Source organism: Lutjanus erythropterus, chromosome 14, assembly GCF_056507025.1.
Source record: "Lutjanus erythropterus isolate fLutEry1 chromosome 14, fLutEry1.hap2, whole genome shotgun sequence".
In the NCBI taxonomy this organism is placed as follows: Eukaryota; Metazoa; Chordata; class Actinopteri; order Lutjaniformes; family Lutjanidae; genus Lutjanus; species Lutjanus erythropterus.
In genome coordinates, this window is record NC_139330.1 from 12,142,048 (window position 1) to 12,166,476 (window position 24,429).

General features: G+C 42.9%; 1 protein-coding gene across 3 annotated transcripts in view; it reads left to right on the forward strand.

Annotated features, from left to right (window-relative positions):
- The window catches only part of smoc2 (SPARC related modular calcium binding 2), a 31,132-nt gene extending 7,109 nt beyond the window's left edge, over positions 1–24,023 (forward strand). Inside the window, exons 2-13 of one of the 3 annotated variants that reach the window (XM_084736055.1) lie at positions 2,882–3,044; positions 6,044–6,150; positions 6,380–6,479; positions 8,575–8,619; positions 10,810–10,890; positions 11,726–11,800; positions 13,300–13,486; positions 14,826–14,908; positions 21,507–21,606; positions 21,870–22,117; positions 22,351–22,388; positions 23,491–24,023. In XM_084736055.1, the coding sequence (XP_084592181.1) occupies positions 2,882–3,044; positions 6,044–6,150; positions 6,380–6,479; positions 8,575–8,619; positions 10,810–10,890; positions 11,726–11,800; positions 13,300–13,486; positions 14,826–14,908; positions 21,507–21,606; positions 21,870–22,117; positions 22,351–22,388; positions 23,491–23,514 (1,251 nt within the window). In that variant the 3' untranslated portion in view covers positions 23,515–24,023. The remainder of the gene's footprint in view (positions 1–2,881; positions 3,045–6,043; positions 6,151–6,379; positions 6,480–8,574; positions 8,620–10,809; positions 10,891–11,725; positions 11,801–13,299; positions 13,487–14,825; positions 14,909–21,506; positions 21,607–21,869; positions 22,118–22,350; positions 22,389–23,490) is intronic. The other 2 variants (XM_084736058.1, XM_084736057.1) reach the window with 2 other exon arrangements.
- Positions 24,024–24,429: the final 406 nt, after the last annotated feature.

A 24,429-nucleotide genomic window follows, 5' to 3' on the forward strand; every position in this document is an offset into this window, starting at 1 on the left:
CACCAAGCCTCATCTCTCACTTCATTTGTAAGATGTCAGACACAACAAATTTTTTTATAGGTGATCATCCCGCCCTGTTCTTCTCTCTATGTGTCTTGCCAAGCCTTTTTCTTTTGATAACTCATAACAGATTTTTATGGCTTACCTTTAAGTGAGGGCTTTGATTCTCTGCTTTGTGCGACAGACTGACAGTTCACTCTTAGAAATAAGGGTGCTAACTTAGAACCATTTGGCTGATCCTCATAGGAGAACCCTTTTTTAGTTCCAGGTAAAACCTAGTCTTAAGGTTCCACTTAGAAACCTTACAAGGCCCGTTTCCACCAAATTAGCTCTGGTTCTTGAATCGGTTCTGTTTCATGATTCTTGGAACCTTGGTTCTATCTATCGAAACAGGCTGTTTCCACCAGTTTCGAGCGGAACCATTGTAATCAAGGATGTCATCAACAGAGGGTGCTGCACATCGCACAACAACGTGTAGAATACGACGGGCCCCCTCTGGTTCTCAAACAAAACCTGCTATTTTTTGGTTCCAGCTGGGTGCCAACTTTTCAGGTTCCAAACAAATTTATTTTGGGTGTTACGCATTGGTTCAACATTAGGTCCTTGAACCAGAATGGGACCAGTTCCACGTTCGTGGAAAAGGCCTGTCCGAGACTTCTACCTAGAACCCAAATAAGGGGTTATATCCAGAACCATCTGTGGAAGGTTCTACCCAGAACCCCCTATGAGAAGTTGTTATGGTGTAATGGTTCTGCCTGGAACCCTTCCTGATAATTGACAAGAACCTTTCATATCCCAAGGGCTTTATCAAGAGCTCACCAAGGGGATTCTACTAAGAACCTTTTCATGTTATGGTACAAAGAGCCTGTCTATGGATTAATAGTTCTGCCGAGAACCCATCATGAGAGTTCTATCAAGAACCTTTTCACCTTCTGTGGGTGCTTACAAGAACCCACCCAGTGGAATCTATCAAGAACCTTTTTTATATTCCATTGGTTTTATCTAGAACCCACCTGGTGGGCTCTACCAAGGACCCTTGTAAATTTCAAGAGTTTTATCTAGAACCCACAAAGGGAGTTCTACTCAGACCCCTTTTATGTTATGGTACAAAGAACCTATCTATGGTATAATGGTTCCACTGAGAATGAACCTTTTCACTTTCTAAGAGAGCTAACAAGAACACACCCAGGAGACTCCCCCAAAAACCTTTTTATAATCCGAGCATTTTATCTAGAACCATCCTGGTGTTTCATCATGAACCATTTGATATTCCAAGGGTTTTCTCTAGAACCCAATGAGGGGGTTCTCCCAGGAACCATTTTATGTCATCGTTCAAAGAACCCTTGACAAACGCTGATTGCCTCTTGATCTTTCACATAGGGTTCTCTTGATGAAAAGGGTTATTTGCATTGTCTTACATAGAACCCTTGACAAACCCTTCTTCAGAAGCAGCTGGTTCTGGGTAGAACCTCAGCCCTTCAAGAGGAACCTTTTTTCCTAAGTGTGTGTGTGAGAGAGAGTGAAAGAGAAAGTTTGTGTCTGTCTGTGTGTCTGCTGTGAATAGTTGACAGACGGCATTCAGGCAGATTTTTGACATTCGTGCTTCTGCTGAAAACTGAACTGAATAGATCTGAATGAAACATTACAGTGTTTCATATGTGCAAATATTTTGATCACAAGAGGAGACAAAAAGAGTTCAGAGAGGTGTTTATCTTTGGATATGACTGACTGAAAACAGCACCTGCATAGGCCTGGGCATAGAGTTTGTTTTTTTCCACTAAACCCAGGTCATTATTCTGCCGAACTGAATGAATCACGCAAACTTTACGAACACCCAACACTCACGCTGTAGCTGCACAAAGCTTCCTGACATCTAGTTTATTCAGCCTCTCTATCATTCACTGTCTTTTCATTCATTGTAGCAGTCACAGCTTGTTGCCAGCCCCCTCACCGCCGCCGCCGCCGCCCCATTGTGTGGCCTGGCGAGGGGGTTTCATACCACGGTGGCAGATACAATGGTGGCATTGACACAGGTGATCCGATGCGTTCAGCCAGGAGTCTCCATCCTTGTTTCTCTTGTCATGGCTGAGTAAAACATCCTCAGGAGCGATTCCAGGTGAATACCCGTGCAGGTGTTGGCACAGACAAAGAAAAGAGGAAGCGTCAGTCAAGTCTTCTCCAGCCCCTCAGACAAAGACAAAGCGTGGCTGCACCCTGACAGGCTTGTAGTGACACCACCTCATCTTTGTGTCTGTGTGTTGGACTGTTTATCAGTGTATTTATGAAAGGATTGTGTATTTGGTCATGATGAAAGTTTTTAAACAGAATTAACAATCTGTATGTTTACACCCTTTAGGGGTGCTAACAAAAAAAAAACCACCCTGGGGGTTCTACTGAGAACAGTTTTATATTCCAAGGGTTTTTTAACTGCAACCCAACTAAGGGGTTCTACCATAAACCCCTATAAATTATGGTACGAAGAACCCTTGACTAAAGAGTTCAACTATCTTTGAAGAACTCTTCTTTCTAAAAATTATATTATGTAAAAAAAAATTATATGAGCACATATTGGACAGCTGATGCGATTATAGATCAATACAGCTGTGTAGGTCAATATGGCTCAATAATATCAGCTGACCAATATATCTGTCTGGCTCTAATGGCGTTGGTCATGGACACCTGTTCTGTGACAGACTTTTTGGTGTAGCAGCCTGTTTTCGTCCTGACACAACCCTCGTCCTCATAAATCCCTCCAGAATCACACCTGTTGTTGTGGTGGTTAAGATGTTTTTGGTGCAGAGCTCACTGATTCAAAAAAAAAGAAATTAGCTCATTTAGCAAATGTTTTCCAAGCTTATCTCCTGTTTTCTCACTTCTGCAGTTCCTGCGGGTGGATCAGGATAAGGAGTGCAACATGGAATGCAGCGGGACTCCTCGCAAGCCCCTGTGCGCCTCCGATGGCAGGACCTTCACATCTCGCTGCGAGTTCCTCCGAGCCAAGTGCCGCGACCCCCAGCTGGAGGTCATCCGAGGGCCATGCAAAGGTCAGGTCATGAGTCACGCTTCAGCGCCGCCTGACGCTCTCAAATGCACAGAGGGGGTCACAGTAGAAACTTGTGGGTTAAATTCATTTCAGCATAATTGATTCTTTGAGTGCTGGGTGGACGAGTGGGGTTGACACAGTGAGAGTGGGTAGTGGGGGGTTTGCTGCTGCCTGGCTGGTTTCATAAGTTCACACCATTTACCGATGAAGGAAATGTAGGTTAACTTGTCAAAATTGCTAAATTATTTCTTTTTCAGTAGGTTTTTTTTTTTTTACTTAAAGGGACGGTTGTGATGTCTGCCTTCTGTTGAATATCATGGCACTGGATGGCACTCAGCTTGTGCGGCAAAGTGCAGCAAAGAAATACATTTGATAAACTCAACAGCAATGTCTTACGGAAATAAATTACCCTGTTACTCAAGAAAATCCACAGACTTTGTTGTGAGCAGTTTCATGTAGGACCTAATTTCTTTCTGCAGTGGCACCTACTGGAACAACTTTCCTTCTACTAGAAAGAAAGTGGTTCTTCCATAAAATTGCATACAACAAGGTCTGTGGATTAGCTTGAGTAATAATAATAATCTTTATTTGTAAAGCACCTGTCATACAAGGAATGAATTTCAAAGTGCTTTACAACACAAAACCTAAACGCACCAAGTGCTTTACATGACAAAAAACACAGAATTAACCTAAAAACAGGAATATAATGCCATAATTAATGTAAAATAAGATGCAAAATCCAACCTGCATGTAAAAATAAGATAAGATGAGAATAGAACATATAGAATGCATCTGCACATCAATAAAACCCACTTGATTATACTGGTGAAAGTAAGATAAGAATAAGGATAAACAGAATTTATAGAATGCATAACATAAGATGGAAAATAAAAGCCATGGAGAAAATAATAATAAAATTAAAGACTATATAAAATGTGAAAAATCAATGAAAATACAACATTTTAAAAGAGGTGCAGAGCAAAAAGCAAAGCAGAGTCTCAGGCCTGTATTGGGAAAGTCATAACTAGTTGGAGGCTAAAGTGCAGAGATCAGTTTAGTCCCATAATATTCGAGAGAAGGAAGACATCTCTATGGCTGATATCTCCGAAACCCTGCAGCTTTTGGGGTGAACTGTCCCTTTAAGGATTTCATACTTTCTGACAACAGCATCACGGGACCAACAGCTTCCTTACTGGTTTGAAATGGCTTCAACTCTCTGAAATCTAGTTATTATGCAGGGTCGAGGACATTTGAATGAAATATCTTGACAAGAATTAATGGTCTAATTTTCATCATACTAGATGTAAAGCTGTATGTATGCGACCGATTGAAGGCTGGAGATGAAAAGCAAAAGGGGAAGGAGAGCCAGCGAGGTCAGGCGGCTCACAGACTCCCTCATTGTTAGTCGTTGTTGGAAGGAAGCACCCATACACCCCAAAGCTGCAGCCCCAAACCCTCTCACCCCCGCCCCATTCACTAACTCTATACTGCTACTTCATCGCTCTGCAGACTGGGGACAATGCCCCATTCTTACACATTACAATATTAGATCACTAATGCAGGGAGCGTGAGCGAAAGGGTTTGCTTAAAAAGAAGTCTCGTATGATGGAAAAGCATTCCACGATTTTATGCCCGTGCTGGGTCTCTATGGCAACGTCTCTAAGCAGACATCTGGATGTGGCGGACAGCGCCGGGACACAGAATAGAGGATTCCAGCTAGGAAGCTGAAAGGGACGAGAGTCCATGAAAGTCGTATTGTATGCGTCAATAACATCGGGTCTATAAGAGTTCGGACCCCCCTCTGCTTCTGGACGGCCGGGGTGAAAGACACAGCAGCGACAGCCGAGTCAGCAGCCGAAATAAACCAGAGGGCTGCGCTGGCCTAAAAGCACAGAGATGGGATTGTGTTTAAGGATGGTGAGACTGGCACCACATTTGTTTTCTATCACTGTGCTCAGATGATTCAAGTGTCCTGTCATTTTTTCCAGTCAGCTTTTCGGTCGGAGCCCCCTGGAGAAGGACGATGGTTTTGGGTTTTTCCACTGGAGCTAACTTTAGAGCTCCTCAACTTGCTGCTTTCCTTCATCCGGAACATCCAGCGTCTTGCCCCCTCTCCTCGTCAGTGACAGTGACACACATACACACACACACGCAGACAGAAAAGAGAGAGAAAACAGTGCACTTTCCCCTGCATGTGTCTCTAATGGACAATCTCCTGTAGGCCATGGCAGCGACATGCAGCCTCCTGACCAGACTGGTGAACGTTTTTAAACCTAGCATGAGTCATTGTTTTAATGTGATTTGAACCTGCCAGCCAGACAGGCATTGCGTGGCGGCTCAAGTGTCACACCAAGCTAACATCAAACCCATCACTAACCAACATTTCCTGAGAGTTTGCACAGCTGGTGCTGCTGGCCAGGTGAGATGGAGCAGCTGTGCACTGACAGGATGAGCCACGGCTCTGACAGACAGATGTGAAAAGACTCGAGGTGCACATAGGTGAAAAGTTGCTGACCCACATTTATATCAAGAAATAGTTAGAGGACAGTTTGGACTCAACTGAGGAGACAGTGGAGGTTTAGGAGGAGAGTGAGACAGGCTCAAAGACATTAAGGAAGGGTCAGGTTTTCCCTGTGCATCAGCCCTTTTCTTGGGTGACTGGAATGTTCTACAGGAGCAGCACGAGCTGCCTCGCTCAGTAATGGCTTTACCACCCGGCACTGTGCAGGCCCGTTCCTAATAAGATTGGGGGTGTTGGTTCTATTCCCAGCCACACAAGTATCTGCCGCTTCCGAAACGTCTTGAATTGTTTCCCCTGCGTCTCTCTTCTCCGCCTGCATTTTTCTTTCATTCTGCGTCATCTGTGAGATTCAACATCTTCTACTGACTTTTCAAGTATGTTGGTTTCATAGTTGCAGCATAAGAAAATAGTTGAGCTGTGGGTTGAATCGCGGGTCTCTGTGATGTGTAGTGATTCTGGTGATTTGTGGTCCTCCTCAGATACATCCAGATGTGTAGCAGAGAAGAAGTACACAGAGCAGCAGGCCAAGAAGCTCTTCCCGCAGGTCTTTGTGCCTGTATGCAACCCTGATGGCACGTATAGCGAGGTAACAAAAAACACAACATGAATGTTTTGAATATGAGGCACTAGACTAGGGAGGCCACAGCGGAAAAGAGCAGCTCTTTTGCACAACTTTCTGCAAGACTTATTCTTTTCTCCTGCATGAATTTAACTGTTCATGAGTTTTTAACAATGTGCCTTCAAAATTCATTCTCACTGATGACATTCCTGGTTTACTTTGTCCCGACTGTGTTTACATGACGTTTTGATTACAGGTTCAGTGCCACAGCTACACTGGATACTGTTGGTGTGTCACCCCCAATGGCCGACCCATCAGTGGCTCAGCAGTGGCCAATAAAAAACCACGATGCCAAGGTTGGTAAAAACCCAAGTAACCTATCATATATAATAGGCAACTTTCAGTGATGTATACTGTATTTGCAGTGTGTGAGAACAAGCAACTCACTTTTGGGTGGGCTGAGTCGTGTTATGCGGTTTCAAGCTGTGCTGAGTCACGCCTAACACAGACCTTGTCTGGTGTAGGGCCAAAATTTGCCTGACCCACCTCCAAGCATGTTGCAGGGTCACCTTAACCCATGATAATGACGGTCTCCCCCTAAAACAAGTGTGTGTTGTTAGAGTGAACTTATATGTGCAGGAGAGCAGATAGAAAGATGTTTTTTAAAATGTGTGTTCAGGTCTTTGTACTTTTGTACCTTCTAACCGAATGTCTGTGGTTTGAAGATTAGTTTCTCTCCAGTGCCACATCATGTTCGCTTTCAGCTATATATGAATCAAAATTTCAAAGCTTTTGATTAACAAAATAACAGATTTTAATTGTGAAGAATGTATTGGAAATTAAGTGTTTGTTGGCTGTTTCAGCAAAAAGACACACCTTGAAGCAAGTAGCTCTGTTGTAATGGAGATGCGAATCCCTGCTGTGCTGGGCCGATGTGCCAAGTCTAACCGAGTTAAACTGGGCCAGCACATCTGTATGGAAATGGGGTAATTTTGTAATAAGCCAGATATATGACATTTAAAATGGCTGATTTGTACTAGAATGCGGTTTCTGTAATTTTATGAAGCAATGATGATGAATTGAATTCAACGCAGCAAAGCCTGACATTCCACGTTTGGGGGGGGGCGGGGGGGCGGGTAATGCTCAGCCCCGTGGGAAAGTGGTCAGTGACTGGACTGACGGCCACAGGGTTTGAGAGCCACCCGAGGACGGAGAGTTGCTCAAGGCATGGGGCTGTGGTGTAAATAAGCCGAGTAGAAAATCCCTGCTGCACAGTTGTGCAACAAAGTTAAACTGTAAGGAATGTAAGTGTTGTTGGAGGATGGCGTCTGCCAAACAATCAAATAACCAATGCCACATGTCCTCCCTGTGCGGGTCCGTGGGGCGGCCTCAGGAGCTGCTGTCTCAGTAGTGAGAACGCTCCAGAAGCAGCAGCAGTAGTTAGATTGTAACTGACAAATGTACTTTAATCATATCCAACAACATGTATTGTGTTAGTGATTTGAGCCTCTTCAAATTGATTAATAACATTTGAAATAAAATGTCAGAAAACATAAAGGGTTATACCTAGAACCCTCCGTAAAAGGTTTCACCGAGAACTCTCTATGAGAGATTCTAAAGGAGAACCCTAATGGTGTAATGGTTCCACCTCAAACCCTCTTTGGGCCTTTTCCCACCAAATAGCTCTGGTTCTTGAAGCGGTTTTATTCATGGTTCTTGGACACTATCTAGTTTCCACCAGTTTTGAGTTGAACCATTTTAAACAAGGATGCACAATGTAACCTGTAGAATATGACACGCCCACTTTTGTTCTAAAGGAAAACATGCTTTTTGTTCCAGCTGAGAACAAACTTTTCAGGTTCTGAACCAATTTAGTTTTGGTGGAAATGCTCTGGTTCAGGATAGAACGGGTTCCATGTTGGTGGAAAAGGCCTGTCTCTGAGTTCTATTTGTAATCTCTCTACCTTTTAAGGGTGCTAACAAGAACCCACCCAGGGGGTTTTACAGAGACCCTTTTTATATCCCAAGGGTTTTATCGAGAAGCCACTCAGGGAGGTTCTACAGAGAACTAGGGTACAAAGAACCCTTTTCAAAAAAGTGCTTTGATGATGTCAACAATTCTTGGAGAAATCTTTCTTTTAAAGAGGGTTCTTTGGATGAAAAGTGTTTTTAATGGAACCCTTGGTCTGTCAAAGAACCCTTGACTGACCCTTTCTTCCCAAAAGGTTTCTTCAGAAGCAAATGGTACTGGGCAGAACCTCAGACCTTCAGGAAAAGCCCTATTGGAACCCTTATTTCAAAGAGTCTATTAAGTCTGGCTGTCTATTCATGTTCCACAAAATGAAGCCAAAATCTAAAAGTGTGGCAAAGACTTTCTTTATTACCGAGGTTAAACATGAAAAAGGTGTGTGGTGGTGAATTTTTAATTAATTTGAACTTGTTGATTTTTAGGTTCCAAACAAGAGAGAGCTACCACAAGAGAGCCAGGTAAAGCAGGTGAGACTTTAATTCAAGACAAATTGTGCGTGTTTGTCCATGTGCATGTGTGTGCCTATCTAAGCATGCATGTACATGTGTCAGTGTATTCATTTGTATCTCTCTTGTCTTTTTGCCTGCATCTGTGTCGGAGTTGTGCAGGGCGGGTCGCCTGTTAAGGCTTGCCTTTCTAATATTTTGTCAATTTGAGAGAGTGTGAGCAGCCTGGAGGCTGATATAAAAGCAGTCTGTTACTGAGTAACAAGTCGAAGGAGAGAGGCTGCGGTGAGCTTTAATGCGCACCGCCAGCAGCTGCAGCGCCTATAACCGCCTGCTGTCTTTACCAGGCAGCCAAACGGCCAGGGAGCAGCCAGAGAGGAGGAAAACTGACTTATCATCTTCTCTAACGTCTCTCGCTTGATCTTTTTCAGTGTCATAAGATACAAGGAAACGTTCACAGTTTATCCTCCACCCTACTTTTGCTCTCTCTCATCAACATCTGCCCTCTTCCAGATAGACAACCACTAAGTTTCCCTCTCCAGATATTGAATATCTTGCTCTCATCTTGTGAGAGATTATTTGTTTAACTGATGTGATTTGAAGGCTCACAAAGAAAAAGTGTAATTTGGGTTGACTCCGATCGATTCCTTATGTGATTGTGTCTGTGTGTGTTTGCATGCATGAATGTGTGTATGAGTATGTGGGAGAGATTAAGTGCGCATGCATCCACTTGTGTTTGTCACATGGGTTATTCCTGTCAGTGTGACATTTATGTCTGCACCTCTCTCTCTCTCTCTGTAAACAGTCTTGGGTATAGTGTCTGTCTGAGCCCGGCCAACTCATTACACATAGATCAAGTGGGAATGCAAAATCTGAGAGAGGAGGAGGGATGGTGGGAGACGGAAAGAGGGAGGAAAGGAGGTGGAGGGGGAGGGTTGTGGTTCAATCTGAACTGGTTGGATAAACAGGGTGGTGAAAAGCAGAATAAACTGTAGATTTGTGGTGTGCCAGCTCTGAAAATAGCAGTGATTGCATCAATATTTTGATTCAGCAGAAGCCCATCAGCGCCTGAGCATTCCACAGCGGCCATTGCTGCACTTTTATTATCAGAATATTGGTAAATGCTTTACCATAAAGCCATTTCTGGTACTTGACAAATTCATTCACATGCTGGAATCATATGCAGCTGACGACTGACAAACAGCAGTTAAACTAATGCCGTATGACCACAAATAGCGCGGGGGTTTCCTGGCAGATGCTAAAAGAGGTGTTACAGTCATGTAAAAGGCCGCAAAGTAAAGATAGGTCATTAGTGGTTTATCGTAAATCCGAATCATAAATACACTTTTTGAAATGGCATTTCCATCCGTTAAGTGAGCAAAGTAATAACATGTCTGCTTCAGTCACTCACACTGACTGTATGTATTTTTATCCACCAAGCATGCTCGAGAAAATGAATGCAATGCCAGCCATAACACATTTCTGCACTAAATGTAAAATCCTGATTTTGCAATGGAGAATTCATTGATAAAGTAAAGAAGTTTAAGCTTAATCTGTTTGTGGAGGCGTCCATTAGAGGTACCCTGACTCATGCATTAACAGAGGTTTACTTTGAGCCGAATGAGTGACCCACACTGAGGTTAACCACACCTACGGCCATGGTTTCACCCTAAGCGGCTTGAAACCTCCATCCCCGTCTCCCTCCTGCCGCAAATCAAACAAACAAACAGAGACCAAACAAACACCAAGCCGGCTTCTCCCACTGTTAATTGGTTTGTCTCAGACTTGGCCACTGCATTGTTCAACTTTTGTGTCTCTCCCCCCGTCATGCAGCTCTCATAACTCAAATGCAGGCAATGGAAGGATGGAGAAGAACATCAGGGACAACTGGTCCTCATCCTCTCCTCATTCATTTTAACTGACCTCAATCTGTCCTCCATAGCATAATGATCTCCCGTTGCATGAAGTGAAACCATGGGACTATATGACCACTATACTTCTGATTTTTCTTTCTCTCTTCTTTCACTATAAGTCACCTCTTTCAGTCTTCAACACACACATAAACACAGACACGCACACACACGCACACACTCCCCTGTCTCTTTCTCCTTCTACCCACCTCTACTTCTGCCTCCATCCTTCTTGGCCGGGCAACGTGCAAATCTCACATAGTTAATTGTTCTCTAATGTAGCTTACTCTCGTAATTGTAGTCTCCTTGCAAATATTCTCCATTCTAAATGCAGATGAGACTGGCCTAGTGGTGGATCCACAGCCTCCTGCCGATGACGAAGGTGAGCTTTTATCCATCATCTGTCTGTGAGTAAAGCGTGTTTGATGCTGTGCCTGTGTTTACTGAGACACGACTGATTCAAAAGCTAAGGCTTCGAAACATCCTTAAAAGGGAAAAGGAGTCTGCACATGAGGCAGTTACAGAATCGTGCTTCAAAAAGGTCACTGGGGATGATAGGAAAACATTTTTAAATTGATTTATGATTTGATGTAAATATAAAGGAAGTATAAAAACTTTTCCCCCCATATAATTTGAGACTGTGGGATTTTTGTTGAATAGCAGCCTCTGTGGACACAAGTGTCAATGACAGGATATCTGTCGCCTAAATTCTAAAACAAAGTCCAACAAAATCACAGAAAGTAGATAAGAGTCATCAGTTTAGTAAATCTGGTAACACTTAATTTGAAGGGGCATGCATGATGCTGACATGACATAACCGAAACTATGACATGATACCTTTTACGAACAAGAATTTATGAATGTCATCACTGTGAATTGGAAGTAGACAATCACGTTCTGCAAAGTTGTGTTTGAGCACTTTTGTCAGCCGTTTACATTTTGAGGAAGTAGTTTTTTATGATTTCATGTTAATGTGATCATTTGACAGGAGGAGGCTCATACTCATAGTTTATCTTCCTCTCTTTTTGCTGCTCTATTTCTGGTCGCAGCTGTCATATGCAATTTACTTTCCATCTCCACTCCAGCGGTTTGAGATACGATAACCTTGATGTGCATTTTACAGTCTGTGATTTTTGGAACCACCAGGTTTGGCTCACATGATATACGAGTGTGTTTTCGATTGAAGCTAATAAAGCTGTCTTGCTGATTCCTTTCAGACATCATTTCCCAGTACCCCACTCTGTGGACGGAACAGGTTCGCAGCCGGCAGAACAATAGAACCAGAGCACCATGTGAGTTTCAAAGACCACTTTTTCTTTAATGACAGCGATCGGGTGTTTGCAAACCTCAACTGAAAGCACGCTCTGTGTTTTTTCCTACTTGTGTGAGCAATCATGGTTTGAGTTCCTGTCTTTTAAGGACAGATGGTGGGTTGTGAAACCAATACATCTTGGTGTTGGAGTGCGTCAGGCTTTGAGGATCTGCTTCTCTGTGGTTCTCTGCGATGCAGCGTATCTGTAATTATCAGCACATGGCACAAACACAGGATCTCCTATTCTTCTGGCTGCTCTGTTCTGCTCTCCTCTTACACACACACACACACACACACACACACGTTTATCTTATTGCCCAGATCAGTTGCCTCTTTGCTCTTTGGGGAAATATGTTTCTTTTTGCATAAAACAAGGCTATTTTGAGGCCGGCATGGAGATGAGAAGCCTGTGTGCATGTGTGCATTTGTGTGTGAATCCCATTATCATAATTTACAACCAATAAAAAAAGCCAAAGAAATGCAGCATTGATGGTTTTGATTACCATGTGCTCTTTGGGGTATTGGGGTGAAAAAAAAAACACACCCGCCCCAACAAAGAGAGCCCATACGGAGGAACTGGAGCGAGGAGAGTCAGTTGAGAAAGCGGGGAGGCATTTCATTTGGTCTCTTTTGTGTGGGTAAAGATCTCTAATGAAAATAAACAAAGAAAAGGGATATCCATAATCCCGCAGTAGCTTCCGAGCCTGGAGGCGAGCGGCGAAGAGAGGGAGAGATCGGTGATGAAAAGCCCTCATGGCCAGAAGAGCTCTACTTTCATCCCTGAGTTTAATGCTCAAATCTCTGTTGGAGAGCCTCACGGCAGAGAAGGAGGCACAGAGAAAAAGTCTGATTAGATCCTGCTGAGGCTCTGCAAAACCCCATCTTTCTCCCATCGAGGCTTTCTCTGCGCATACGGATAAAAGAAAGGATCACGAAGCATTGCATATTTCCCTGGGAATTTTGAACATGTAAACATATAGATCCCTGGTACTTTACATTACCATGCAGTGGTGTGTCAGTGCATGTGGGTGTGTGAAGGTGAAGGCCCGACTGACCAGTGTTTCTGCTTTTGTCTTGTCTGTGTCTCTCTCTGACACACACATCCACAGAGGGCAGTTGACTGTCCAAATATTTACTTAACTTGGGGCATAGGGAGCTGTACTTAGTCATTAGCCCGTTAATGTCCGTAAACAGTGCCACGGGGGGCTGATATAGCAGTCTACACACACTGTCTCCCAGCACTCATCCTCCACCCCTTTGTCTTCTCCAACCTCCTCCTCCTCCTCAGAGTGTAGTGAAAGGAGCAGTGCATGCTTTTAAATAGGAATTAATTCAAATGTATGTTGTATAAATACAAAATAATATTAGCCAGTGTGTGTCTGGGGTGTGTATTTGCCAACCTAAACCACCTGAGTGAACATGGTGTGTATCTGTGTGACCAATCCAGTGACACCTCTACCTCTGACCTCGTCTTTTCAGCCTCATCATGTGACCAGGAGCAGCAGTCTGCGCAGGAAGAGGCGAGGCAACACAAGAACGACGCTGTATTCGTACCAGACTGTGCCCAAGGTGGACTGTATAAGCCAGTCCAGTGCCACCCGTCCACCGGCTACTGCTGGTGCGTGCTGGTGGACACTGGACGGCCCATACCTGGGACCTCCACCAGGTAGGAGATATGGCCGCTGTGAGGCGGGTTTATCTATGGTATTTTCACCCTAACTTACAAAGATTCTTGGAATTTATTGCTCCATTCTGTGTGGCAAACAAACCAGACAGTTGTTACACAAAGCAGCGTGTGATCATAGCAGAGGGGTCAGTTGATAGAGAGTCTGTCCAGCTGGATGACCCTGCTTTGTGGGCTCTGGGGACAAATATCTTCAGAAATAAAATGTCCTGGAAGCAGGGTTTGTACAGTTTTTTTCAAGGTTAGGAATATTCTTGAATTGACTATGCTCCTTGAAAAATATTTGATTTTCAGCATAATCTGGTCTTTCATCTAAATCTTCGCACAAACCAAACATCTTTGAATATTTGAGAATCTGTTTCAAGGCAGAAGGTCATTTCAAGTCACACACATTTCTCTGTCACTCGCCCTGGTCGCTCTCTTTCTCCTTCGCTTGTGCGCTGCTGCGAGTTAATCAATGGTCGATGATTTTTATAACACTTCCTGGGTTCATGATCAGGTTGTTTTGGTGCACTCGGTACATAGCATCACACATAAGAGCCACTTAAAAAGCTGCACAGACAATATTGAGCATCATCTGTCCTCAGATCTGAACATCTGCAGGTCTGCAACCATGCAAACATGATAGAAGATTCTTTAGAAATTGTGAGAAATAAACAACTTTCAGACAAACAAAAAGAAGCTTCTGTATTTGAGGCTGCACGTAAGTGTGACATAAGCAGGCAGACAGACATCTCCATTGCAGATGAGACAGAGTGACTCAGTGGTCTGGTGAGCGGCAGGTCAGGGGTCACTCAGGCTGGCAGAGTGGGGCACCAGTGCACCCTCATTGAGCAGCGAGGCTGGGTATCAGATTAACAAGGCTGCAGGCAGAGTGCCAGACAGCACATTAGCACACATATGGAAGCGTGGATTTTCCCCCTTCTCTCTCCTTGTCCCAGGCCAGCTTTTGGCCCGGTCGCACAGCAGCAATCGGGGCTCCGCCGGCTCTCCAAGGGAAGCCGTGAAAGCTTCCTTGTGTCCCACGCTCCCTGTCTGCTTCTCTCCCTCTATCTCTCTCTTTCTCCCCCTCCCTCCCCCATTCTGTCCTCATACCAGCCCCAAATCCCTCCCCTCTTTTTGGATGTGTTTCACAGCCTCTGGTTTGCCACAAAACAATTATTTGAATCCCTGAGATTTAGCTGTACGGGGATAATTGGAAAACATGGGATTCCTCTCTGATTTTACACTGAGGATAGTTTTACTGTTATCAACAATCCTTTTCATCCGCTTCACTGTGAATGAATCATCATTTTCTCACTTGTTGTATTCTCTGTCACAGGTATGAGCAGCCAAAGTGCGACGGCAATGCCAGAGCCCACCCAACTAAACCTAAGGACCATTACAGAAGCCGACATCTCCAAGGTGGGTCTCTAAAGACTGGACTCTGTTTTTCCTCTCTGCTCAGACCACATGCTGAAGTTCTTCAGCAGTCGGCCTCCAACCGCTGCTGTGCTTCCAAGGTTGTGATAACAGAGCATGTGTGTGTGTGTGTGTGTGTGTGTGTGTGTGTGTGTGTTTGTTGACATCATTAGCACTGTTGGTTGAGGAAATGCTTGATAAAGAGTTGAGGATTGCCAGATACTGCCCCTCACTGGTCAATAAGCAAGGAGACAGAGACGGATCGGGGGCAGAATTAATCTTCAGCTGACATGGGAGATGGAGGATAGTGTGATGATAGTGTGGAGGAGAAACAGCAGGCAGGAGAGGCGGAGATAACGGATAATAGGGTGCCAGGTAGTGATAGAAAGACTGACAACAGTGGAGATAACTAAAGGAGGAGAGGAGTTTGGGGGTGGTGGTCATGGGGTTGGCTTAGGTACAGGTGAGACTATTTGATGGATCCCAGAGGAAAGAGAAAGTTCAGAATAAGATACTGCTTTGTCTCGTTTGTGTCTCCTAGACCAGTACAAACTTTGACCATTTTCTCATACTTCTTAAATTCGGCCCTTGAGAAATGTTATCTTCTCTCAGTCTGAGATTAATTTGAGCCCAATTAAAAATCTTAAAATGTTCCTTTTTTTTTTTTGTCTCACTGCAGTGATCTTTAATTGGTCTTAAATAATCAGCACTTGAGATAACAGTGAGATCTAAAAGAAAACTCGGTGGTTTTAAATTAAAGTCTTGTTGCACCATGTGGTCATCAACGAGAAACCCCTGAGAGTTCACTTATGAGCTCAGCAAAAGATCTCCTGCTTCAAACTCCTGAAACAAAACTGTCCTCTGGGGATATTTGCTAGTGAGGATTTGACACAGGGCCAAAACCAGCAACTGTCATCCCAGCAACCAGCAATTTCCAATATATGTCGTTTCACACTACGTATGTTCATGACGTCTAATAAAGAATCAAAATAAACTCACAAAATGCCAAGAAAGGAACTAGTCTTGAACATATTTTCCTTATTATACAGAAAAATACAACTGAAAAACTTCAGAAGTAGGAGTGGGAATCTTTTAGCACCTGACGATTTGATGCAATTTCAATTCACAGGGCTATGATGAGATTATAAAACAATTACTGCTCTGTCAAAATTTTGGGCTTTTAATCCATTAGCTGCTGATCAGATTGCATCCATCAGCCATCCTCACCAAACCTCAAGGCATAGCCTAGTCTCTTTTACTTACCTAAGATAAGTTTAATTGCTATGTTAACTCATCATAAAATGCAGTGCTTTCAAACTAAAAAGAAAAACAAAGTAAAACTCACCAAAACCGTCTTGGTTAGTCTTTCCACTGTTCCAACAATCATCAGTTCTGGTTTGGTCAAAATAAACTCTTAAATCTCTACATTAGAAGTGAAAATATTCTGGCTCTACAGGCAGTTTTACTTCCACTCATCCTTTGGCTCAGTGGATGTGTGACGTGAAGTTTGAGCCTGTTCATGAGCAGCAGCTCTCGTTCTTTCTTTGGAGGCAGACCATTCAATTATAGCAAAGCAAAATGACAAAAATCACCCCCAAAAACCAACCAGTCAATGTATTTGTTCAGTCGCCCAAGCCTAATTTTTTAAAATGTCTTAAATACCTCTTAAATTAGGAATAGAGTTGAGGATTGATGAATCAATCATGTGTCACATTAATTGAAGCAGGTTTTGGGAAATAATTTAGCAAAAAAGTACTTGCCAAAAGAACAACATTCATCTGTCAAAAGCGGAGGTCAGGGTGGTTATGGGTCAACAAACCATCAGATTTTGACATGATCAGTGTTGCACAAGTTACTCAGGAAGTGTAATAAGATACTTTTTACTTATTACCCCTGTAAAAAGTAATAATATTACTTTATCACCTAGAATAACAACCATAATGCTGTGTGATTACTGTTTTGGAAATTGTAATCTCTTACACTACTCATTACTGGGTAAAGTAGCAATATTACAGTAATGTATTACTGAGTAATGCATTACTGCTCAGCACTGGACATGACAGACTGCTGTTCACTTTCTGTGTCCCACCAACAGTTAATTTTGGTTTCTGTTAACCATAACCACCAAATCTAACCTTAAAAGTGGAAAATCACAACTTTTATGTGGATATCCAGTTGATGTTGATGTTGATGATAAATGAAGCCAACTGAAGCAACAAATTCCTCAGTGTGAGCTGTTTTGACCAAGACAGCTGAGTTCTCCTGCTGTTGCCGTGTTTTCCCCACCCTCGCCTGGAGCTATTACTTTGTTGTTTAACCAAAACCACAATCTCTCCATAACCCAGACTATAAACCTAACCAAACCTTAACCACAGTCGTATCATATCAAACGGTTTTGGAAGGCACTGACTACGTTTGTTGGCCAACTGATACGGGGTTTCAGATAAGAAAGTTGTTGTATGTGTCATTCTGGAGGGCAATTACAAATTGTTTAATCTGCAGGATGTGTTTGAGATGACTGCCATTGCTGAAGGCAGTTTTGTGCTCAAACAGATGGTCAATCAAAGAAATTAAGTAATTTAAGGGATTTTTCTTTTTTTTCACATCCTGGTCTTGTTTTATGGCCTTCATTCCACCCACTGATCCTTCACTAAGCCCCTCCTCTTGTCCAATCCAAGATTAGCAACCATAACTAGGCTCCACAGGGCTGCCAAGCCTTGCACTTCTCGACATGATGAAGCAGTACGCACAAGACTTTTTTGGCGTTTTTAAAAAAATGTTGAACACAAGAGAACACTTGTGACAAATGGATTAAACTTTGTCATTATCTGCTATAAAGTTAGCTGCAAACATTAGCATTAATGCCAGCTTACTGGCTGCAGTAACAAACGTGTTAGATACCACTGTATTCGCCAGACTCATTATTAGACTTATTCTCAGGGGTTACACTGGGATTCGTTATGTGCAGGGTTTGCTCTCTTCAATCAAAGATGGGTTAGCTTGCCACTGCTATCACTGTGCATATGTACCTAAGTAGCTAAGGTGGGCAGGGCTAAGCAAAAGGTCAGTTGCAAAGTCACAGGGTCAAAAGCACTTTGCTCAACGTTGCAGTGAAACTGACATGGCATTGCAAACATGAATGATTTAATGACTGAGAGTGAAAATAATGGTTGGAACAGTTTCCCAAACTCTCTGTTGTAAATGTCTCATAAAAGACAGTTTTACAATTGACTGAGTGAGTTAACATTTATAAATACTAGATGATAAATCATGTTTAGTTTTGTCAGTAACTTCATGACTTGTCCTCATCATAAAACCAATGATACTCAAAGTAGAGTTATAGCTTTCAGGTGCTGCATACAACCAAATCACTGAGCGGTGCTTGGCAAATTAGCTGTTTTTTGGTGGTTTGGTAAACATGTTAATAATCCAGCAGCGTATGAACAGAGCTGCCACTGTTCCTGTCCCATCCATAACTGTTTATGTAACAGTGTGCCGGGCCAGAGCTGTACTCTCTGCTCGCAGGTGCTGCATTTAGCAGCAGAGCAGCACTCTGTCTCTTCTCCGGCATCGAGGACTCCTGTACAGTGTGTATAAAGCAGTGTGGACAGACGGTCACAGATGAATGCCGCTTAGACCAACAAATGTTACTCATCTTTGCCTTCCCATGGCACTGCTGGTGTATATTATTGCTAAGATATTGAGCAGGATTAATTACAGTGTGTAGCTGTCAGCAGAAAGGGTGAGGTGGTGATGATGGGGTGGAAAACAGCCACAACTATCCCACGAGAAAGACCTCAAGTCCAACCAAACACCTCCTAAACACATGGTGGTAGTACAGAAAACAATATACTTATTCAGCCGTGCAATCACCTAACGCAGACGCTCGCACGAGTACACAGACTTCATTCTAAACCTGTCAAAAAACCCTGCGCCGTATCAGCCAGGTCTGCAATTATAAAATACACCGCGACACAGTCAAAAAACACAGCATCTTGTTTTCTTTATGAGCAATTGCGTCAACGGCTGTAAACCCTGTTAGTGTATGAACCGGGGATAATTATAAATGTTGCCTTCACATCGCTGCAGCCCATTTGCTGTTGAAGCGCTGGTGTTGAGAGGTTTATGGGGCGAGATGTGAGAACGGAGAACTTTGCCCTGGAAGGGGCAGGAGAGGAAAGCGGAGTATTTGGCTAGCTTTCTCCCCAGAGCGGGATCATGGGATAGCATTGGGGCAGCCACTGGGAGCTGCGGCTGTGAGTGCTGACAGGGTTCTGCCCCATGTGGCTCCATAGACAAACACTGCTTCTTATTGACAGTAACACACGGGCACACACATGCAAACATGCACTTATTGGCCAACTTTTTACAAGCAGCAGATATGTGGAGGCATATGAATGAATGGTGCTGCAGCTCTGAGCTTTTCAACATGAAAGAATTTAATCATTTGAGGCTTTCTCAACCTGATTCCCTCCTGCATCTGTCAAACTTGGGAATTACATAATTGGGCCATTCTACAGGTTCAAAGTCAGTGGGGTAAATATCTTAAAATAAAAGTGTCTTTTTCCCAGAACTTTGTATTAATGTAAGTTGTGTAACATCCAAGGAACATGTTTCTATTAATTGTAGTTAATTCTCATTGTGTATTTTCTGACAGCTGTAGACTTTTTTTTCCTCTCCCAGAATTTGTCACTACTGAAACACAATAATAAATATTATTATAAGGTTTATATTGACCCATTAAAGCAATTTTGTTACATCTACATTATAAAACATATTTGTATAAAGGCATTAAATTGATCATACTGACAATGTAAAAATTTTCAGAAATCATTTTAGTATCATTCTCATGAGCTGGGACCGCCACCCCCCAGGTCAAAGTACCCTAAGTATACTGCTATCTCAAATTGTGTTTTGGATTATAATAGTCAATAGGGGGATCTTAGTGGACATATAAGAATTGCATACTTTAAATTTGTTTTTTGCTTGTGGGATAGTTTGCACCAGTTTGGTAGAATGGCAGAATTATAATCATTATGGAATAGGACAGCAGTCATTTACTGCTTCAACCGTGAACTGAACGGAAAACAGCCAGACTCAATTTCCTCTGAATGACAGCAGGAACATTCGTGTCCTGCCCCTCAGCTAAACGGTGTCCAGACAGACAGAAGCTGATCTGTCCCGCCCCCACATGAAAAAAAAAAAAAAAAAAACTCTGCTGGCAAGTGGAGGGAAGGGACTGGAGCCTTACCTGATGGCTTCCCATTTGAATGGACTGCAGACACGCTCAGATTCCTGCGGCATTACGGAGAGGACGTGCGCTGTCCATGAAAAACACTAAGCCTCAAACAAGTCCAACTGCATCCCACAAATCTCTCCTCAGTCAGAAGCCAGATAAAAACACTTTGCCTTCTGTGGCTGAAGTTTTGTGACTGTCTAGACTAATTTACCACAAGAGGCTCCACAAGGCACCGGTTTGGCCATTAACAGGTGGGTCCGATATTTTACTGGGCTACAGCCAGGGAGGGCCTACTAAAACTTAAGTGCAAGTCTGTTCAGCATGTAAAGGAGACAGTGGAACAGTTTGGACATGTGAATGGTTCATGTAGACTGCTGAAGCCGTGTGCTTCTTGGGGAAAGGTGGAGCAGAGGCTGGGTGTTTATGCCGATGCTGGTCGCCACCTGTTAGAGACGAGCAAAGCATGCTATTATCTCCAGCACAGGAGAATCTGGCCCCGCAGGCCTGGGCCATAAAAAGAGCAGCAAACTGTGGAGAATTTCTTCTTCTCCACGGGCAGAATGGCAGAGGGAAGCCGGACTGTGAGAAAGCAGAGGAGAGCCGCGAGAGGAATCCAGGAATCTCTCAGGCCTCCGTAGCCTTCAGCTCTTCCAGAACAACCTTGGCCTCACACTCTTAAAACTATACGACCTAACAGACAATTACTATCATTAGGGTCATTCCACGCCAGTTGTCCCTCATTTTTATTTTTTTCCCGTCATTCTGTGTGTACTAATGCTTGCGTGATAGGTTTATGGGCTAATTATATCAGTCCCTTCTTTTGGTGACATCAAATATTGAAGATCAGGTGTTGAAAAGTGTCTGTCTCTGGATGCATACCTTTAAATCAGACAAAATCCGAAGTAACAAAGTGTCTGTCAGAGCTGAATTTGCTCTCCTCGATGTCTCAAGTGAGTCTCAGGTGCTGTACGGAGCCTCGTTTCTATGCATACAATATACCACAATATTCAGTAACATCTTCTGCGCTCCAGCTGTCAAAGCCACTCAGGGGCCTCCAGGATGATTGGCAGGTACCGTCTTCCTCCTCCAGATGAGGGGAGGTCTGACGCTTTATGAGAGGGAGGAAAAGACAACTATGAGATTCTTGTTTTGGGTTTATTTTCTCCTCCGCCGTTAAAACTACGCTGCCTGTTACATGACGTCCCTCCCCAAACATTTATTAGGCCACCTATGATGGCAGCATTCCACATTGTTGCATTGCTGTTGACTGGTGGATCATTTTTCTGTGTTTGCTGACATATACAGCACATATATATGAATGCTCGCACACACTCATTCAGGTATCTGTGGCTTATTTTCCAGGCTGTCCTGGGGCAAAGAAAACAGAATTCCTGACAAGTGTTCTTGACGCGCTGTCGACAGACATGGTGCACGCCGTCACAGATCCAGCATCCGCCGGAAGGTATGACACTCGGAAGTGGATTTGTTCATCTTATGATTATTGATGAACATCAGTGGGTTCTGTCATTTAGCATAAAAGGCATAAAAGTATTCTGAGCTACAGTAATTTTGAGTAAATCCATTAAAACTTATTAAACTCCTGGGAGTTAATCATCATAATCTAGTTAAAGCCCCAATTCAGAATTCAGTACAAAAGCAAGATATTTAATGTTAAAACTGATTAAGTTTTATGTAAATATGCATTCTCTCTGAATTTGAATTTAGGATGGCTGAGCCCGACCCCAACCACACCCTGGAGGAGAGGGTAGTCCACTGGTATTTCAGTCAGCTGGACAAAAACTCCAGCGGGGACATCGGAAAGAAGGAGATCAAGCCTTTCAAACGTTTCCTGCGCAAGAAGTCCAAGCCAAAGAAGTGTGTGAAGAAGTTTGTGGAGTACTGCGACATTAGCAACGACAAGGCGCTGTCCCTGCAGGAGCTGATGGGTTGCCTCGGGGTGACCAAAGAAGAGGGTGAGCTGAACGACACAACCTGATGTCTAAATGTATTTTCTTGAGCCAAAACTTGCACATCAGTTGCTGTATTAGTATTGGTGCTCGCCCTCCCACTGTCCAGCAGACACAAAGAAGGCTTGTTGTGTCTAGCAACTCCAAGGGGTTAGGTTAGGTGGCAGCAAGGATTCAACTGATCTACAGAATTCCTCATGTTATGTTTGTTGAGATTTATATCACTTTGTGTCTCACAGGTGCCAAACCAGCAGAAGGCTTATCTTCCAGTAAACTAGTAAGTAAATGACTCTATCCAGTATTTTTTTTTCTACCAACATATTTTTAGGCACATTTTAAAGTACTACACTGGAAAAGCCTGATGGAAATGGCAACATTCAAGGAAAAAATATACTTGCTCAATATCACAGAAACTTTTTTACACTCCCTTGAGAATTAATGCACTTAACAGATGATGGAAACACTTATTCCAAATAAGTTCTGATGACAGTGTCCTCATCCACATCCTCATTTGTGGCCTTTTTGCCTTTAGTTGATAGCCTGGAATTTGGACAAGAAAAACCCACCAACATCTGGCTTTTCACTGCAAACAGGGTACAATCAGTGTTCACTTCTGGGCCAAATGACTCTGCAGTGGTCAAGGGTATTTATTGGCTCTGGCTCTGATTGGCAGCGATGAAAACATGACACCTGGGTGGACACGCTAATTTTCGCCCATGATGCTGCTTGACTTGACTCAGTTTGACTTGGAGGGTCAGTCCTGCACAGCGGAGTTTGCACCCACTTGAAGGTGTTTATTTATGACACACGTCTTTCGTCGAGTGCTTAAAACGTTGATGAACATTTTATTTCCTGTACATTCTTCTCAATAAAAGTCCCCTGTTATTTTGTTATGTAAAAGCTTTTATTGTGAAGCAGCAATATCAGGAAGTGTTAGGTTTTCATTTGCAGTAACTCAACACAACTCCTATCAGCAGGAAGCAAATATGAAACAGAAAAATAAGGCAGATACCTGAAAATAGAAATGGATGATGCAGGAGAGAAACTAAACTTCAAACCACAGAGATTAAGTTTGAAACTACAAAAAGTACTGAGTGCTGAATGCAGACGCTTCTCTCTCTCTGCTCTCCTGCATAAACGAGTTGAGTCTCAGCTTTCCAGCACACATCAGAAAAAAAACCCAGAAAGATAAATTGTCTACTGGCAAAGGGAAAGGAGTCAATCACCCATTTTTAGCAGCTTTGGCTGCATTTAAAAAAACTGCATGTATGCACTAATTTGGTTGAAAACAGGCAGGACTTTACAATCAGTTGTCAGACTAAGTGCAAAGAAACAAGCGAATGTGTTAAACTGAAAACACTTTTATTTTCTGTTCTCAGAATCCCTCGAAGAAGCAAGGCTAAGCGAGCAGCTGAGATTTCCCCTCCCACATGGAGAATCTGCCCTCACCAATCGGCAATAATGGAAACCATAGTATTTGCACTTTGTACTTTAAAAAAAAATGTAAATTCACTTTGTAGAAATAAGGTATTTAAACAGACTGCTGAATCTGTGAATGATGTAGTTAGCTTTTTATGTCCTGACAAACAAAAATTATTTAACACATACAATGTATGTGTGTCTTTGTGTGTCTAAAAAGTATACTTTTCAGAGTTGTACAAGTTTTCATGTTTGATGTTGCATTTTGTGCCCCTTCTCCCAGTGAACTTTTCCTCTCACATTGATGATGTTGAAGCAGATATATGGATGGTTTGCTACACAGCTACAATAACTTAGACCATACTGACCTATAGCATCTCCTCTTGGGCTTTGTACAGCAGTTCTCAAGAATGTTTTAAACATAGATCATAAAAAAAACGCCCTACATGTTCACATGTATTCATGTTTATTAGAAATAAAGAACTCTTTTATACGTTTTGTTTTCTGTGATTCTGCTAGTCCTAATGTGTCAAAGAAGCTTAAATGGGTCAGTAAATTCCTTTGTTTCTCTCTAATCCAATTAGCCTTTATATTTTCCTTCTGGTTATATAAATCGTGTAATGTCTTCATGTTTTCTTGCTGTGTCTTTAATAAAACACCTTGTTGACACAGTCTTTAGGAGCCAAGTATTAGTCATACATAGCAAAGGTCGTGTATCATCCCATTTTCAGACTGCCTGCCAGCTCCCCTGAGGCAACATTTTAGAATTGGAAAAACGGATGGTACTTATTTCTGTTCTCGTCACGGATTTCCCACATAGACTGAAGACAGATAAATGGACCAATCTCTGCTCTGTGTCGTATGAGTGCCCATTAAAAGGGCGTTATATGAGCCAGTAC